This window comes from Symphalangus syndactylus, chromosome 2, assembly GCF_028878055.3.
Source record: "Symphalangus syndactylus isolate Jambi chromosome 2, NHGRI_mSymSyn1-v2.1_pri, whole genome shotgun sequence".
NCBI classification, from domain to species: domain Eukaryota; kingdom Metazoa; phylum Chordata; class Mammalia; order Primates; family Hylobatidae; genus Symphalangus; species Symphalangus syndactylus.
Window position 1 is genome coordinate 8274091 of NC_072424.2, and position 20112 is coordinate 8294202.

The window sequence follows — 20112 nt, forward strand, 5'->3', positions numbered from 1 at the left end:
TTTTCCAAATCTGCAGTTTATTGAGATGAAGCACTAGTATTTATTTGTGTAAGTTGCTTTTCCTACATCTGAAGTGTTAAGTTCATGTACAGCCTGAAGTAAAACACTGATTCTGAAATTTTTTTATTCATCTGGGAGTTCATTAGTAAACAGCTAACGGCTGATTGCTGATGGTTATTCTGTTGCCAATATATTAACTCATTTTTACTGTAACTGGCTGAGAAAAAGCTTTATTTTAGCTTTAGGCAATTACATGCAGACTAGAAAGATTGATTGGTAGTGTTTCATTTTTAAGGGTTAAAGTGGCAGACTAGAAATGTTACACTTAAGGATAAGATGGCAAGAAGGCTTTATTCTAGTAACAAAATATTTACACACCTTTTTTTAAGAAAAATGCATGCATGCAATAAAAATATTTAAATGTAGAAAAGTAATGTTTAACTGCCACAGAATCCCCATTTCCACCCCCAGTCATTTCTACTCATGACATGAATAGGTGCCTAACACCGCATCTCATCACTACCTAACAATAAACCTTAAAAAACATCTCTGAAACCTGATTCTGCGGCTGATTTAAAAGTAAGAGCCCGGCTGGATGACTCTCACTGCAGGAGGAATACCTGACTATGCCTCAAATACCTTTTGCTCTGCTAAAAGCTTTGTTAACTGAAATAGTTATAAGAATTCCCAAATAATTAACCTGCTCAAGGATTTAAGATTCTGTTTAAGATGACATATACCTCAGTGCTTCTGGAAACTCTTCCTAAAACAAGCATTTTCCTGTCTTCATGAGGCGCACAGAGTAAAAGGACAATCCAATTCTTTTCAACTGAGACCCTATCTACATGTCAGGCTCATAACACACCACACGATTCTGCAGGTAGAGCCCACGTGAAGGATAAGATGGAGACATGATCTGTGCAGGGGCTGGGCTGAGTCCAACGGGGCTCCAGGAGAGACCCTAAAAATGGCTTTCAAGTTTTTCTAGATATAAAATTTAAATGTTATTCATTCATGTTTTTCTGATTAGCAGAAAGCAAGGTGGGGACAAACTAATCAAAACACAAACATCGTTATACTCCGCAGTGGGAGTCCAGTGGTGTTAGCAGAGGGTAGCGCTTTCAAAGCTAATTTGGTGCAAAATAAGGAAAGAGCAGCCACGTGCGTGTTCAAAAGATGAGATGGCCAGTGCTTTTATAAAGGGAGCTTTGCCTACACCATTCTCTAAAATGCCAGCAGAAGAGCAAAAACAATGCTCCACTAAGCAGGCTCAGAAAGGACAGCAGAGGGTTGAGGTGACTTATGTTCCCATAAGAAAAGTTTAAAAATATTTTCCAATTAATCCTAAGTATTTTATTAAAGAACAGCAACATTCTTAAATGATCTATTTACTATATATGACAGAAAGACATGTAACAGAAAATATCAGGAAACAGAAAAACCCAATGAAAATGTAGTTATAAAAATTATACAGAAGTACTTTAAAAGAAGAAACTGTAACCGTTCAATCATATGTATCTCAAAATATTTATTCTCTTTTATTAATTAAATATCTATAACATTATGTTTTCAGATGGCTCTGAAATGTGTTTTGTTTTGAGATGGAGTTTCACTCTGTCACCCAGACTGGAATGCAATGGCTCGATCTCGGCTCACTGCAACTTCTGCCTCCCAGGTTCAAGCAATTCTCCTGCCTCAGCCTCCCACGTGGCTGGAATTACAGGGCGCCACCATGCCCAGCTAATTTTTGTATTTTTAGTAGAGACGGGGTTTTACCATGTTGGCCAGGCTGGTCTCGAACTCCTGACCTCAAGCGATCCGCCCACCTCAGCCTCCCGAAGTGCTGGGATTACAGGCATGAGCCACCACGCCCAGCCCTGAAATATTTCAAAGCTTCTTTTTTATTCTATTATTTGTACAGTCTTCCAAATGTCACTCCATTATAATAAACATAATTTAAATAAGTTTAATATAAATATAAAAATGCTAGCAGTATATTCTAAATTCAGTTTAATAAAGTAAAAGGTAAGCAGAAAAATTATAATTTCTAAGTTTCTCTCTAATTTACTTGAATAATCATATAATATCTACACTGAAAAGGCCCTCCAAGATTGGCTCCAACAGCCAATCTTGTTCCCAACAGCACTAGAAGGAACTAAAGGCACAAGGAGGGTACCTGACTTGTCCCCAAAGTTGCTAAGGCCGCATGGGTGGGCCTGAGGCTCGCCTGGCATGACATCTAGTGCAGCACACTTCCCAGGACATCCTTCTCCTCTGAGCACTCCTTCCCCAAGCTTCAGTGTTGCCACCTGCCTTTTCATTAGGTTTATCATTCAGAAAAGACTGAGACTGCTGCTATTCAACCCCAAAGGAGAGAATACCACAGAGATTTCACTGTAGGTGTGCTTCACCCACATTTCACAGCCAGTTCTACTGTACCTGAGACCTGAGTGAAGGTGCTGAACACAATCCATTCCACTGAAGTGTTAAGTTCCCATTTAGTGGCTACCACATAAAGTACAAGAAATGATTTTCATGTTTCATGGAAGAAGGTGAATGTAAACCATTTGCAACCCCCGTTAAAAACAAAATAACAAACGCAACAGAGACTATCTGTTGCTACCTTTAGTTTAGTACAGACTAAGCTAGCTTTGCAATACATAAATAGCAGGCATTATCTGACACATAAGTACTGGCAGGGAAATTTTTTAGGCAGAACTAAGAGATACTTTTAAGACAGAATTCACGGTGGCTCAAGCCTATAACCCCAGCAGCACTTTGGGAGGCCAAGGCAGGTGGATCACCTGAGGTCAGGAGTTCGACACCAGCCTGACCAACATGGACAAACCCCGTCTCTACTAAAAATACAAAAACATTAGCCGGGCATGGTGGTAGACATCTGTAATACCAGCTACTCGGGAGGCTGAAACAGGAGAATCGCTTGACCCCTAGGAGACAGAGGTTCCAGTGCACCGAGATCGCGCCATTGCACTCCAACGTGGGCAACAAGAGCAAAACTCTATCTCGAAAAAATAAGAATTCATCATGAAACTTTATTTTTAAAACTAGATATTATCATAACCTAATATGTAATTTAATAACCCTACGGGGAAGAATTTAGAATCAAATTCACACTAGAAGCTTGGCTATCTTTATAAAGTCACTCTGGACATGCTGTAATCATATCAAGAGCATACTAAATGTTACTGCCCCTATCTTAATAAAGTCCCTCCTGTGTAGTTGATACAAATACTCTTAGAGTCTCAACAGCATCATCAAATGGCATTAAATGCTCAATTATGCAGCATACTAATGTTGTACTAGGCACAGTAAAAAGAAAACAACATAAACCCAGTACCAGAGGGGTCAAATAACTCTAAAACTTACTTAAGGACAAAATTATAAGCATCTATGTGTACAGAAAATAAGCGTGACTACAAGCCAAGAATTCGGAATCTTTCCATTACTAGCAGCTATAAACTGGAAATGACAGCAATGCGGGAAGAGAATCATTAGATAGTGATGACACAGGGGAGGCAAAAGTACACAGGGTGGACACAAAAACACTAAAAAATTCCACAAATTTTTTAATTGCTGAATCTGAACTACGTGAAAAACAGGAGGCTGCCAAGAAAGAAAAAATAACTGTTAACAGCAAAAGTAGCTAAACAGGCAAAAGAGACAGCAATATGGTAGTTGGAACCTAATCCTAACTCTGCTTACCAGGTGACCTTAGGCAAGTCACCTCTATCTTTGAGTCTGAGGACTTAAGTATAAAACAAAAATTTGAATTAGATGAGTTCTGAGACCCCTTTTGGTTCCAACATGCTGAGTCCATAATGCAAACTAATTCTTATATAGTGTCATTGGGAATTATAACCTTTTCGATTTTCTAAAGGTATGTGAAAACAAGTATAAGATGTATGGTATAGCTTGGAAACAGGATGCCCATCTCAACCATACCCCATTCTGGGAAAGCACCCATTTTGTTTATATTATCTTAAAGGCAGCTTCTTACCACAGCGTGGTTCTTGAGGAGTTCCTTTCATAAACAGCATGCAGGGGGCAGCATGAGTCAACTTCTTCAAGCGAAGGTTGAGATCTTCTTTAAGATGTTCATTAGCGCTGGGTGGGAAGGAGCCACTAGATGCATGTCGCTGAACTTTTTTGGTCAACTCTGGGGCATGTGCACCATCTAATCGGTCGATTTTCTGAGAATTCTAAAGTTTAAAAAGTTATTTAGAATACACGCAGCATTCCATAATAATGACATTGTCATAGCAAATTTTTAAAGGGGACAACAGTATTACTGGAGATGTAGAAAAAAGAAACCCTCATTGCCAATTGCCTGCACTGCATCTCAATTTTAGAAATACATAATAATTTTTTTCTTTTCTTGGAAACACCCTGAGAAAACACTGCAACATCTCAAAGTCAAATCAGGTCAGTCTACCATAATACAAAAAAGACTGCCCCACGTTGGCTGGGATGAATCTATTATTAAGTATAAATGAGGTATTTGGGGAACTACGATGACACCCATAGGTGCCTGGAAGCACAGGTGTGCACCTGCTTCCTAAAAGTCATTCATCAAACCAGAACCAGCCAGAGGTTCCATTATGTCCAGATACATGCTCTAAACAACCAATTTAACCAACTCAGGGAACACTGGGGTTCCACAGCCACATATCTGAATTTTGATCAAGAAGCTCTGATTCTGGCTGCTGGCCCTACACAGTCCATGCCACTTTCCTAAGATGTTGGCAAGCAGCTGGCATGGTCTTCTTTCTCAGCATCGGTGCAAAAATGAGACTATCAGAAGAAAGGTGGAGGGCCAGAAACAGCCAAACACCTAATATTCGGGGATTAGAGAGAGGGTAAAGAAACAAAATAGGTAGCCCCATGGCACCCTACAAATGGATAATCTCTTGTACCACCTTTATCCTTACCTTGAAAAACAGAAAAGTGGGAACAGAGCTAATTTCATATTTTTCAGATACTTCAGGAACACCTTCAGCTTCCAACTTTAAAATAAAAGAATTCAAACTTGATTATTACAAGGTCCTTTTTCACTACTTTAATATGTAAATCAGTTTCACATGCATTATCCCTTCAAGTAGCTGGCATTTTTAAAGAGCATGGTACAAAAGTTTATGACACATTTACATTTAAATGAGACTCACTGGGCTGGCATGTCATCCACTGAGTTTGCAGTGTCAAAACAGGTTCAGAGGTTTTTATTTTGTTGCACATTTCAAAAGATGCCTGGAGGCTGTGAATAAAATTTTTGGTGCACTAGTGACCTAGTAAATTTTCAATCATATGCAGCTAGTACTATATTGAAATCCATAAATCACTGACCCCAGTTATGTCATGATTACAGTGCTTATTTTCTGCCCACAGCAATTCTTGCTGTTTGCTCTATTGACTAATTTCAAGAGGCAGTACATCATGACTGACAGTTGCAGCCTTCTGCAAATTATGAAGCAAAAAGGACTATTTCTTCAATAAACTATTGATGTCTGATAAATTTTGCTTTTAACTCTTTCAAGGCTGCTGGATACTAGGCAGATATCTTGCTAGGTTACTTGCTTCCGGTCTATTTACAATGTAAATACTTTTTAAATAAGATGACTGCATTGTGTTTGATAATTTCCTTGAGGCCCCTCAACAAGACAGGATGTGATATCTGATGCATGAATTTAAAACACATTTAGTAACACAATTTCTAAATAATTAGGGCACAATTACTGTAAGCTATTTATGCAGGTCTTTATAAATGATATACTTTGAGAAATACCAAGACATATCCTTCCCTCATAGGACTGTCAATTTAATATAAACTTTTGAAACCAATAAAAATCTGTATTCACATTATACCTGTAGGAAATAAAATTTATTGATAAATTATATTGTTAAAAGTTTTTAAAATACATACACTGTATTTTTCCAAGAGTAAAAGATTTCCACTGGGCTTGAAATACTATTTTTATTTAGAGCCTTACCCAATCAGATTATATCTACCCAAATAAAGCTTGCAGAGAAAGTGGGAAGCAGAGTCCTATGTATTTGGCTTTCATCTTCTATCTCCTACATTCTTGGGTGCTCTTTTACTACCTTAATTTTTATTTTTTTAGAAAACCCTTTTGCAACAATATTTTTAATTATTTCCATTTTTAAAATGTACTTATATGAAAATTCTATAAAATCAACAACAGTCTAATAATCTGAAAAAACAACAAAAAGATAAGGCATTCAAGACAGCTATTTAGAACAGACTCTCAAAAGTTTTAAAGACGTTTGTGTTTTCTTTCACATACACAACAGCACACTCAGATCAAAAATGACCAGAAAAGTTGATGGCTAGGGCATGTCTACACTACCATCCTCCAGCTCATTATTTTCTGTCTTTCAACTAACATCTATGGAGTGCCCACTACACACTGGGCATTGAGCAAGGATCACAGAAGGGTCCTTCCTTTAGTACTACTGAATTCTAACCAAAAAGTAATATAAATCCAAAAAAAGGCAATACTAAGTAGAAATAAGGTAATGTGATCTTAAATCAGAACAAAACAGGTAGCACTCTGACTCATAAAAACAAATTCCTATCTTCTTTTAAAATCTGATTTCTTAGCCAGGCATGATGGCGGGTGCCTGTAATCCCGGCTACTCAGGATGCTGAGGCGGGAGAATCGCTTGAACCTGGGAGGCAGAGGTTGCAGTGAGCCGAGATCACACTATTGCACTCCAGCCTGGGTGAATAAGCAAAACTCCGTCTCAAAAAAAAAAAAAAAATCTGATTTCTTCTTACATTGTTATATTCCTGCTGGTTTCCAGTGGAGTAACAATTCTTCTGGGAAGCAAATGACCTCTTACAATTCCTGCTGAAGGCTGAGAACTACCACAACTGCCTCCACTCAATCAGCTCCCAGAAGAAGAGCTCCTCACAACACAGAGACAATGGTAACAGACAAATCTTAAGAAGAGGGAACAGGAATATCATTTAAGGCAAGAGTTCTCCAGAACATCAAGGGCATCTGAAGTCCTAAAATCTTTGCAGCACTAGAATTCATTAGAAATATTTTTGTTGGATTTAATGTAACAGTTTTAACAATGAAAATAGAAAAGAAATATATAAGTATTTTTAAAGGATGTGCATTCAGAAGAGCTCAAAGATTATCAGAAATAGCTATCATTCATGGGCGACCTACTCTGTGCCATAAACCATGAGAAGGCCTTAACATAAAACAGCCTAGGCTACAGACAATTTTGAAAGGTGCAAAATTTTAGCATGTTATCATCTCAACTTATTAAGTAGTTAAAGAGGAGGTGCAATGCTTGGTTTAAGGTTTCAACTTGACTGGGTTAAGAGATACCCAGACAGCTGTTAAAACATTACTTCTGGGCATGGCTGTGAGGGTGTTTTGGGAAGAGACTGGCATTTGAATGAGTAAACTGAGTAAGGAAGATCCATTCTCACCCAATATGGGTGGGGGGAGGCCACCATCCAATAGGTTGAAGGCCTGAAAAGAACTAGTAAAAAAAAAAAATGCAGAGGAAAAGCAAAAAAGCAAATTCTGTCTTTCTCCCTCTTTCTCTCTGGCTCCCTCTCCTCCGCACACCCCCATCCCCCACCCCTCCCCTGCCCCATCCCTCCCTCCTAGAGCTGAGATATCCATCTTCTCCTGTCTTTGGACATCACAGCTCTAGATTCTCCAGCCGTTAGACTGCAGGACTTGCACCAGCGGCCCCCAGGTTCTCAGGCCTTCAGACTTGGACTGAGCTACGCCACCAGCTTCCCTAGTTCTCCAGCGTGTGGAGGGCAGATAGTGAGACTTCTCAGCCTCCTGAATCCCCTCTCATCTATCTGTACCTATCCTATTAGGTAGTTCTGTTTCTCTAGAGAACCCTAACACAGGAAGTAACTTGGGTAACTTGCCCAAAGATATATGGCTAATAAATGGCACAGCTGAGAAACAAACCCAAGTTTGTTTGACTATAAAACCTGTGCTTTTTTCACTATACTATGGTTAATTTTTTCTACTACTACAATCAAAAAGAAAGATTACATGTCAAAGTAGGATTTATACACGACTTCAGGACCAACCAAACATGAACATTTCCAAAACAGAATCCAAGCAAAATGCATCAAGTGGGAACCACTTGCTTCCTATACCAAGAATCTAAACCTTGGGACCAGTTCCACCTGCTATTATAGAGAAGGAAAGAAAGCGCAAGGGAGGTATGAGGTAAATCCAGAGATGGAGAATCCTCTCTCTATTCTACTTTTATTGAGCAGGGGTCATCAGAGGCCACTGTGATAGTAACGACAAATAGCTACAATTTATTCTGGGCCAGATACTATTCTAAGTGTGCTTCACGTATAGACTTACTTAATCCTCACAATAACAGGTACTGTGTTTAACATCCATTTTACAGAAGAAACTAGAACTTAAAGAGGTTCCATAACTTGGCCTAGATCACTGCCATGATTTGAATGTATATGTCCCTCCTAAATTTATATGCTGGAAATTAACATCAAAGGTGATAGCAATTAAGAGGGGCCTTTGGGAGGTGATTAGGCCAAGAGGGCTCTGCCCTCATGGATGGGAACAGTGCCATTATAAACGGGTTTGAGGCTGGCTAGTCCGTTTTTGCCCTTCTTCTCCTGCTGCCAAGTGAGGACACAGCAACCAGGTGCCATCTTGGGAACAGAGAGCAAGCCCTTGCCAGACACTGAATCTGCTGGTGATTTGATCTTGGATTTCCCAGCCTCTAGAACTGTGAGCAATAAATCTGTTGTTTAAAAATTACTCAGTCTAAGGTATTCTGTTATAGTATCAAAAATGGACTAGGACAATTACAAACCTGTTGAGTGATGTAGGCAGACAGTGTGTCTCTGGAGCCAAGCGCCTCCCTACACCATGTTCCACTTCATGGCTGCTGCCCTGTCCTCATTCCACTGACCCTTCAGTATCCCTCAGTAACAGTGACCACAACCGCCTTCCTGCAACACCTTCCACTTGGCTCTCCATGTTTCCTCTGCGCTCCCTAACTGCTCAGACTCAGTGTCCGTTTCTGTCATCTCTGACAACCTCTGAACACCGGCATGTGCCAGCCTTGGTTCTGAGTCCTCTTCTATGCCTATCCACACTCATTCTCCTGGAGTGGGCTCATCCGATCCTATGGCTCTAAATGACGCTGCTATTACAACTCCCAACTTCTTCCCAGCCCAGGCCTCTCCCCTCACCTCCAGACTATACACTCAACATCTGTACTCAGAGCTCTATCAAACACCTCTCACTAAACCTGCTCCTCCCACAAGGCATCTCTATCTCACAAAATCCATCCAGTTCCTAAAATCAAAAAGGAGACAACCTTGATTAATCCATTTCTCTCACTCTCACACCTACTCCATCAACAGGTGTTCTGGGCTCCCCTCCAAAATATAATACCACTCAGACCATGACATCATTTCATCTCTCACCTGGCCTAGGAGCCTCCTAACTGGGGTACCTGCTTCTATTCTGCACCCTTCCCCCTTCAAACCAGTCTCCACCCAGCAGCCAGAGTAACTGACTTATGACAGGAATGGAACTGTGTCATTGCTATTGCACTTGGAATAAGACCTGAATGTTATCATTCCCCACAAGGTCACTGATGCCTGCCTGCCACTCCAACCTCATGTCACATTCTCACCACCCTCCAGCCCCACTAGCCTTCTGCTTTGACACTCTGCACTTTGGTTAAAAGCTCTTCCTAGCTCTCCCAATGGCTGGCTCCTTTCCATTTTTCAAATGGCCCTGCCAGCACAGTAGCTCACACCTGTAATCCCAGCACTTTGGGAGGCCAAGGTGGGAGGAATGATTGAGCTCGGAAGTTTGAGGCTGCAGTGAGCTATGATCACGCCACTGCACCCTGGCCTGGGTGACAGAGCAAGACCTTATCGCTTTAAAAAAAAAGATCTCTCTTCCTTAGATATACCCTTCCAGCTCAATCTAAATAAAGTATCACATCTATCCCAATTCCCATTTTTCATAGCCTATTTCTTTCTTTTGCAGAACTTATTACTACCTAAAATTACCTTGATAACATATATGTCTACTATTTGTTGTCTGTGACCCCTGGTGTTATGTTCTGTATCCTCAGTGCCTAGACTACTGTGTGGCATTTAGTGTTTCATAAATTTTGACAGAATATTAAACAAAGGTGGTCACTATACCTAAGCCAAGAATGGGGATGGCCACTTGCCAATGATGGCACTGAGCTGCAAGACTAAGGAGAGAACACTTAAACCTGCTATTCAGGAACATTTGGTTAAAGCTCCAAAAGAGGCTTCCTTCTACTCTGTGATGTGTGATATTTAAAATATATATATATATATAGAATTTCAAAATCAAAATCTTTGTCAAACAGCCAAATATAAATTTCAAAACAGAAATTTAAATTAACAGTTTTGATAGCTTAGGCGGAGATCACTTCCAAGATGGCCGAATAGAACAGCTCCAGTCTGCAGCTCCCAGCGAGATCAATGCAGAAGATGAGTGATTTCCCCATTTCCAACTGAGGTACCGGGTTCATCTTATTGGGACTGGTTGGACAGTGGGTGCAGCCCATGGAGGGCAAGCCAAAGCAAGGCAGGGCATCACCTCACCCGGGAAGCGCAAGGGGTTGGGGGATTTCCCTTTCCTAGCCAAGGGAAGCCATGAGTGACTGTACCTGAAGGAATGGTACACTTCTGCCCAAACACTGCGCTTTACCCACGGTCTTTGCAACTGGCAGACCAGGAGATTCCCTCCCGTGCCTGGCTCGGTAAGTCCCACACCCATGGAGCCTTGCTCGCTGCCAGCACAGCAGTCTGAGATCAACCTAGGACGCTGAAGTTTGGCTAGGGGAGGGGCGTCCGCCATTGCTGAGGCTTGAATAGGCAGTTCTATGCTCACAGTGTAAACAAAGTTGCGGGGAAGCTCGAACTGGGTGGAGCCCACCACAGCTCAGCAAGGCCTGCTGCCTCTCTAGATTCCACCTCTGGGGGCAGGGCATATCTGAACAAAAGGCTTCTACAGACTTAAACGTCCCTGCCTGACAGCTCTGAAGAGAGCAGGTGGTTCTCCCAGCATGGCGTTCAAGATCCGATAACAGACAAACTGCCTCCTCAACTGGGTCCCTGACCCCCGTATAGCCTCACTGGAAGACACCTCCCAGTGGGGGCTGACAGACACCTCATACAGACAGGTGCCCCTCTGGAACGAAGCTTCCAGAGGAAGGTTCAGGCAGCAATATTTGCTGTTCTGCAGCCTCCGCTGGTGATACCCAGACAAACAGGGTCTGGAGTAGACCTCCAGCAAACTCCAACAGACCTGCAGCTGAGGGGCCCGTTAGAAGGAAAACTAACAAACAGAAAGGAATAGCATCAACATCAACAAAAAGGATATCCACACAGAAACCCCATCCAAAGGTCACCAACATCAAAGACCAAAGGTAGATAAAACCACAAAGATGGGGAGAAACCAGAGCAGAAAGGCCGAAAATTCCAAAAACCAGAACGTCTCTTCTCCTCCAAAGGAACACAACTCCTTGCCAGCAAAGGAACAAAACTGGACAGAGAATGAGTTCAACAAGTTGACAGAAGTAGGATTCAGAAGGTCGGTAACAACAAACTTCTCCTAGCTAAAGGAGCATGTTCTAACCCATTGCAAGGAAGCTAAAAACCTTGAAAAAAAGTTAGACAAGTGGCTAACTAATCAGTGTAGAGAAGAGCTTAAATGACCTGACAGAGCTGAAAACCACAGTATGAGAACTGCGTGAAGCATACACAAGCTTCAATAGCCGATTCAATCAAGTGGAAGAAAGGATATCAGTGACTGAAGATCAAATTAATGAAATAAAGTGAGAAGACAAGATTAGAGCAAAAAAGAGTGAAAAGAAACGAACAAAGCCTCCAAGAAATATGGGACTATGTGAAAAGACCAAATCTACATTTGATTGGTGTACCTGAAAGTGACAGGGAGAATGGAACCAAGTTAGAAAACACTCTTCAGGATATTATCCAGGAGAACTTACACAACCTAGCAAGGCAGGCCAACATTCAAATTCAGGAAATACACAGAACGCCACAAATATACTCCTCGAGAAGAGCAACCCCAAGACATATAACTGTCAGATTCACCAAGGTTGAAATTAAGGAAAAAATGTTAAGGGCAGCCAGAGAGAAAGGTTAGGTTACCCACAAAGGGAAGGCCATCAGACTAACAGCAGATCTCTCGGCAGAAACACTACAAGCCAGAAGAGAGTGGGGGCCAATATTCAACATTCTTAAGGAATTTTCAACCCAGAATTTAATATCCAGCCAAACTAAGCTTCATAAGTGAAGGAGAAATAAAATCATTTAAAGACAAGAAAATGCTGAGACATTTTGTCACCACCAGGCCTACCTTACAAGAGCTCCTGAAGGAAGCACTAAACATGGAAAGGAACAACCAGTACCAGCCACTGCAAAAACAGGCCAAATGGTAAAAGACCATTGACACTATGAAGAAACTGCATTAACAAACGGGCAAAATTACCAGCTAGCATCGTAATGACAGAATCAAATTCACACGTAACGGGCTGGGCGTGGTGGCTCATGCCTGTAATTCCAGCACTTCGGGAGGCCGAGGCAGGTGGATCATTTGAGGTCAGGAGTTCGAGACCAGCCTGGCCAACATGGTGAAACCCTGTCTCTACTAAAAATACAAAAATTAGCTGGGCATGGTGGCAGGTGCCTGTAACCCCAGCTACTCCGGAGGCTGAGGCAGGAGAATCGCTTGAACCTGGACGGCGGAGGTTGCAGTGAGCCGATCGCATCACTGCACTCCAGCCTGGGCAACAGAGCAAGACTCCGTCTCAAAAAAAAAAAAAAAAAAATTCACACATAACAAAATTAACCTTAAATGTAAGTGGGCTAAATGCCCCAGTTAAAAGACTAAAAGACACAGCCTGGCAAATTGGACAGAGTCAAGACCCATCGGTGTGCTGTATTCAGGAGACCCCTCTCATGTGCAAAGACAAACACAGGCTCAAAATAAAAGTGACGGAGGAAGATCTACCAAGCAAATGGAAAGCAAAAAAAGCAGGGGTTGCAATCCTGGTCTCTGATAAAACAGACTTTAAACCAACAATAACAGACTGGATAAAGAAAATGTGGCACATATACACCATGGAATACTATGCAGCCATAAAAAAGGATGAGTTCATGTCCTTTACAGGGACATGGATGAAGCTGGAAACTATCATTTTCAGCAAACAATCACAAGGACAGAAAACCAAACACCACATGTTCTCACTCATAAGTGGGAGCTGAACAATGAGAACACATGGGCACAGGGAGGGGAACATCACACACCGGGGCCTGCTGGAGGGTAGGGGACTGAGGGAGGGATAGCGTTAGGAGAAATACCTAATGTAAATGATGAGTTGATGGGTACAGCAAACCAACATGGCACATGTATACCTACGTAACGAACCTGCACATTGTGCACATGTACCCTAGAACTTAAAGTATAATAATAATTAAAAAAAAAAAAGTTTTGCCGGGCGCGGTGGCTCACGCTTGTAATCCCAGCACTTTGGGAGGCCGAGGCGGGCGGATCACGAGGTCAGGAGATCGAGACCACGGTGAAACCCCGTCTCTACTAAAAATACAAAAAAAAATTAGCCGGGCGTGGTGGCAGGCGCCTGTAGTCTCAGCTACTCGGAGAGGCTGAGACAGGAGAATTGCTTGAACCCAGAGGCGGAGCTTGCAGTGAGCCGAGATTGCGCCACTGCACTCCAGCCTGGGCCACAGAGCGAGACTCCATCTCAAAAAAAAAAAAAAAAAAAAAAAAGTTTTGATAACTTCTTTAAAGACTTTCACCAAACTTAGCCCAGGAACAGCTAATAAAACCATGTTAATTTTGGGTTTTTTTAATTACCAAGATAGCACAGATAAAAACCTACAGTCTTTTTAAGATTTAACAATTCTACCAGAGCCGGGCACGATGGCTCATGCCTGTAATCCCAGCACTTTGGGAGGCCTAGGTGGGCAGATTACGAGGTCAGGAATTCGAAACCAGCCTGGCCAACATGGTGAAACCCTGTCTCTACTAAAAATACAAAAATTAGCCGGGAGTGGTGGCACACACCTGTAATCCCAGCTACTCAGGGGGCTGAGGTAGGAGAATTCCTTGAACCCGGGAGGCAGAGGTTGCAGTGAGCTGAGTTCACACCATCACACTCCAGCCTGGGTGACATAGTGAGACTCCATCTCAAAAAAAAAAAAAAAAAATTCTACCAGAATTATCTGAGAAGCATTTTTAGAGTTCCTTCCTGTAGAATGAAATCCAACATATGCTCTCTTAAGATGCCAAATAAATTGGCCAACATTCTCTCACACTGAAAAATTTTAATTCCACTAGGTAGCGTGCACCTGGTTATACAGCTAACTGGTACCCTTCAGAAGATTGCCCAACACTATCTGTTTACATAAATTATACACTCAGAAATTAAACATAAACTACCTTTACATTTATAATGATTGTACAGATCTTTAGAAATTCAACAGTGCAATCTGTATCTTTAAGATAGTCGCACTTTCAAAATAAGAATAAATTAAACTAGGCCGGGCGCAGTGGCTCACGCTTGTAATCCCAGCACTTTGGGAGGCCGAGGCAGGCGGATCATGAGGTCAGGAGATCGAGACCACGGTGAAACCCTGTCTCTACTAAAAATACAAAAAAAAAAAAATTAGCCGGGCGTGGTGGCGGGCGCCTGTAGTCCCAGCTACTCGGAGAGGCTGAGGCAGGAGAATGGCGTGAACCCGGGAAGCGGAGCTTGCAGTGAGCCGAGATTGTGCCACTGCACTCCAGCCTAGGCGACAGAGCGAGACTCCGTCTCAAAAAAAAAAAAAAAAAAAAAAAGAATTAAACTATAAAGATTCTTGTTTTTTAAGAAGCAAAAATACATTTAAATACATAACTCCTCCATACCCTTGATCGTATATTTTAAATTACAATGAAAATAAAATGCAAGTACAGCAGCTACTATATAAACAAAATTAATGTCAAATGAAATACAATACTATAAAATCTCACCAACCAGCTAGCTGGTAAGTCTGACTTGGAGAATGTTTGCACTGAAGCACATGATATGGTAAAATGAGTATACTATGGCCTAGCAGGATGGGAGTACTAAGCTGGAAGTGGGATCGGGGAGGCTTGCATGGAAAGCAAGAGCCATTCGAACGAAGCAAAGTCATTTTTCTTTTTTTTTTTTTGAGACAGAGTCTTGCTCTAAGAGTTATCCAGGCTGGAATGCAGTGGTGTGGTCTCAGCTCACTGCAACCTCCGCCTCCTGGGTTCAAGCAATTCTCCTGCCTCAGCCTCCCAAGTAGCTGGGAATAGAGGCGTGTGCCACCACACCTGGCTGATTTTTTTTGTATTTTTAGTAGAGATGGGGTTTCACTGTGTTAGCCAGGACGGTCTCAATCTCCTGACCTCGTGATCCACCCGCCTCAGCCTCCCAAAGTGCTGGGATTACAGGTGTGAGCCACCACACCCAGCCCTATTTTTTTTTTTTTTTTTTACTAATGAAAACCTGATAAGATAAAGGTCCCCACCTCAAGTATCTCACCATCTAGTCAAGGAGGCAATGAAAAGAGGAATTAAATGACAATATAGACAAAAATATAGGGCATTTCCTGACCCAAGCAACCAATGGCACAGTCTAAGTTCAGAGACAAAAAAAAGGCTACGAGAAAAAATAGCTATGATTTCATACAAAATAGTTGATTTAGATCTCAAATACAACCAACAGCAGGCACCCAACAAAGCCTTGTGCTATTCTTCCTCTCTCCCACCCACCTCTGCCAGATACCATATTTTGGAAGATTCTATCAAACAATTAATTAAATGACAAAGGTGTACTATTTTAAGGTAAAGACACAAACAAGGATCAGTATGAGAGAAGATACTGACTATGAAATTTGAAAATAAAAGGCACTAAAACATTAAAACATTTTAACTATTTCATTTTATTCTGAATAAACACAAGGTTTCTCTAAGACTTTTTCTGTTTTTTTGTTTTTTTTTTGAGACGGAGTCTTGCTCTGTCACGCAGGCTGGAGTGCAGTCACTGCAACCTCCACCTCCTGGGTTGAAGTGATTCTCCTGCCTCGGCCTCCCGAGTAGCTGGGATTACACACGTGCGCCATCATGCCTGGCTAAATTTTGTACTTTTAGTAGAGACAGGGTTTCACCATGTTACTCAAGCTGGTCTTGAACACCTTTTAGTGACAGAAATACCACATCATCTCCTCTGTGCCCTTGGAGGTGTGACAGCCTCAGGATGGAGCCCAGAAGAGCCCACTAGACATGGCAGTAACTCAGGTAAATGGAACACCACCCATTATAAACACAGCACCCAAAAGGAGTACAGATGCACTTTTTAATTTTTTTTAAGAGACAAGGTCTCACTCTGTCACCCAAGCTGGACTGTAGTGACACAATCATAGCTCACTGCAGCCTCTAACTCCTAGACTTAAGCAATCCTCCCACCCCAGCCTCCCAAGTTGCTGGGGCAACAGGTGTACACAGCTAGTTTTTTAAATTTTTATTCAGTAGAGATGAAGTCTCGCTATGTTGCCCAGGCTGGTCTCGAACTCCTGTCCTTGAACAATCCTCCCACTCACACCTCCCAAAGTGCTGGGATTACAGGTGTGAGCCACTGTGCCCCACTCCAAATACACTTTACGACCATATCATCAATACAGAGAATGAGGGATTCAGATGCAATAAATATGAAAACCTTGTCTTTCAGCATTCAATTCCAATGAGCACAAACTAACTACTCTGATCAAAAATGGGTGACTAACTCTTCTAACTCTATTTTACCAGCTCCTACAAAATAAGAAATTGTTGATAGTCACAAAAATTTACAATCTGTTTAAAAATATCTAGTTTATGATCACTTATTTAAATGATTTTATAAATCCCAGTCACAAAAATGAACTGATCCCTTTACTTCACAAGCCAAAAATGCCAGACTATTTTATCATTTAAAAAAAAAAAGACTGAAGGGCAAAGTGGCTCACATCCATAATCTGAGCACTTTGGGAGGCCAAGGTAGGTAGACTGCTTGAGCCCATGAGTTCAAGACCAGCCTGAGCAACATGGCGAAACCGTATCGCTACAAAAAACACAAAAATTATCTGGGCAGGGGGTGTACACCTATAGTCCCAGCTATTCAGGAGGCTGAGGTGGGGAAATTGCTTGAGCCTGGGAGGTAGAGGCTGCAGTGAGCCAAGATCACTGCACTACAGCCTGGGCAATAAGAGTGAGACCTTCTCTCCAAAAAAAAGACTAAGAAATCAAATAGACACAAGATGAAGCAGAAGAACATTAGTTCATACTCTAGAACTTTCCAAAAACTCTCATTAACAAAAAGAAAGCTGTTTTAAAATTAACTACATTCCTCCTTTTTTTTTTTTTTTTTTTTGAGACATGGTACAACTCTACGTCACCCAGTGGTGTGACTGCCTTGAGACCTCCTGGGCTCAAGGAATCCTCTGCCTTTTCCTCCCAAGTAACTGGGACTACAGGTGCACACCAACATGCACAGCTAACTTTTTTAGTTTTTCTTTTGTAGAGATGGTTTTGCTATGTGTATCAGGCTGGTTTTGAATTCCTGGCCTCAAGCAATCCTCCCACCTCAGCCTCAAGAGGTGTTGGGATTACAGGTGTGAGCCACGGCGCCCAGCCTGCATGCCTCTCTTACTGGGAACGAACGATGATCTCTCATTCTACTTCTCTTTTGCTTACTATTGTCCGGCAAGTGCCTTTTAATTAGCTGCCTTACAAATGTCATGCAAAGTACCTTTGCCCTTAATGATGGCTAATCAAAGAAAAACTATGTTATAGAGTGAATTTCTGGAAAGTGATGGATGACTCCTGGAAGAATGACCAATCTTACGCTGTCATCATCCTCATGAGTGGCAGGTGCAGTCAGGCTCAGGTATCCCCCACAACCCAAAATCGCTGAAGGCTCCTCCAACCTTTGGCTCACAGAGATACTTAAGCACTTGAACAACTTAAAATCTCACTGCCAAGTCTGGTACCAATGTGAGAAGTAATTCTATAGTCACTTTAAATAAATCATTCAGATAGCAGCTAAGAACAATGTGTTACCTAAACCAGTAACATGATACACACAAAAGCAGACTTGGAACAATTACCATCATCTTGATTAATCTTATGATTGAAATGTTTAATCATTCATTTCACTTGTAATCATTATCTTTTATCACTGACCAAACATGCAGTTTTAATGCCCCCTTCTATTATTTATATTGGACATTTTAGGGTTACACTCTAAAGTTACATTATACATTTCACTGGAATTTTAAATAAGTCCTTAAATTTTAAAAACCTCATCACTATATTCACATCTGCCCTATTTGCATAAAGAAACACTAGAAGGATTCATACAAAATTAATACAAGCAGTTACTTATGTGGTGGGACACAAGGGTGACAACGGAGGAACGGGGTGAGCCTTCTCAATGGACACCTTTCTATACTGTTTGGAATTTTGAGCCATCCGAGTATAATACCTATTCAAAGCAAACTTATTTATACAGAAGCCTCCTGAAAATTTTATCACCTACTATACGAATGAATTATCCTGTCAGAATTCTGTGTTTTCAGTTTACATAAAAAGAGGCATACAGACCAATACAGTTGATGTTATTTTTAACCCCATATATGAGTATATTGGGTAACATGTACTCTGAACTCACAGATTCTTGTTTTAAAAAATAAGACTTTGGTTTTTCATTTGTTTTTTAAATCTTAAGGATTCAGACTTTGGAATACAAGGTGCACTTCCCCTCCTGATAATTCATTTCTAAGACTCTCAACACATATTTTGGCCCTGCTGCCTAAACCAGTACTAAGTCCTGAATAATATCTTTAATGTGCTAAACCAATTGAGTTAATCCACAGTCAAAACTACAGCTTTCCTAGCACTCATCCACTCAAGAGAGACAGCAGGAATGTAGGAGCACACAAAACCAGAGTGAAAAACAAAAGAGGCAAGGAAGAGACTGACTGGCTTCCATCTTCCTCTGCATTCTGAACAGGTTAGAAAGACTTTCACCTTCTCCCGTAGGTCTGCCTTCATCTAAACCAAGATAGCAACTTCCTGTTCCCTGGTCCCTAGCAGCATTTACATACCCTTTCCTGAATTATTTTCCACAGCACACCTAGCTTTTCAATGACATAATTTGTGTTACTACTTTAAACGCCTTAAAACCACAGTTACCCACAAGGAACTAACTTGTCTGCCTATGCTCTCCAAAACTCCAGCCCACAGCCACCCTGACATTTGGTAGTCATGCCCCACACCCGAGGATGATCAAGAAAAAGTGTACATTTGGCCGGGCGTGGCGGCTCACGCCTCATCACAGGACTTTGGGAGGCCAAGGCGGACAGATCACGAGGTCAGGAGACCAAGACCATCCTGGCTAAGATGGTGAAACCCCGTCTCTACTAAAAACACAAAAAAATAGCTGGGCATGGTGGCATGTGCCTGTAGTCCCAGCTACTCAGGAGGCTGAGGCAGGAAAATCACTTAAACTGGGGAGGCAGAGGTTGCAGTGAGCCGAGATAGTGCCACTGCACTCCAGCCTGGGTGACAGAACAAGACTCCATCTCAAAAAAAAAAAAAAAAAAAAAAAACGCAAAATTATTTTAAGATTTTTAAGAATAATGTGCAAAAATAACAGATCCCACACCAATTATAGATATTTGGAATTTCACACCACTCCATCTTTATATTAGTTAATAAAATCTAATTTTTTATGTTATTTATTTATTTTGAGATGGCATCTCACTCTGTCACCCAGGCTGGAGTGCAGTGGCACAATCTCAGCTCACTGCAACCTCTGCCTTCCGGATTCAAAAGATTATCCTGCCTCAGCCCCCCACATAGCTGGGATTATAGGCACCTGCCCCCATGCCCAGCTAATTTTTGTATTTTAGTAGAGACAGGGTTTCACTATGTTGGCCAGGCTGGTCTCAAACTCCTGAACTCAGGT

General features: G+C 41.6%; 1 protein-coding gene across 5 annotated transcripts in view; it reads right to left on the minus strand.

The window, feature by feature from the left end:
• GLRX3 (glutaredoxin 3) overlaps window positions 1-20112 on the minus strand; it is a 47314-nt gene that overhangs the window by 18500 nt on the left and 8702 nt on the right. For 4 of the 5 annotated variants that reach the window (XR_008651478.2, XR_010115379.1, XM_055245361.2 and 1 more), the window contains exons 3-4: window positions 4950-5024; window positions 4019-4220 (exon numbers count right to left, since the gene is read on the minus strand). Coding sequence is in view for 3 of the 5 variants with exons in the window: in XM_055245361.2 (XP_055101336.1) it covers window positions 4019-4220; window positions 4950-5024 (277 nt within the window). In the remaining 2 variants the exon portion in view is untranslated. Of the gene's footprint in view, window positions 1-4018; window positions 4221-4949; window positions 5025-5183; window positions 5273-20112 lie in introns of all 5 variants that reach the window. The other variant, XM_063616517.1, reaches the window with a different exon arrangement.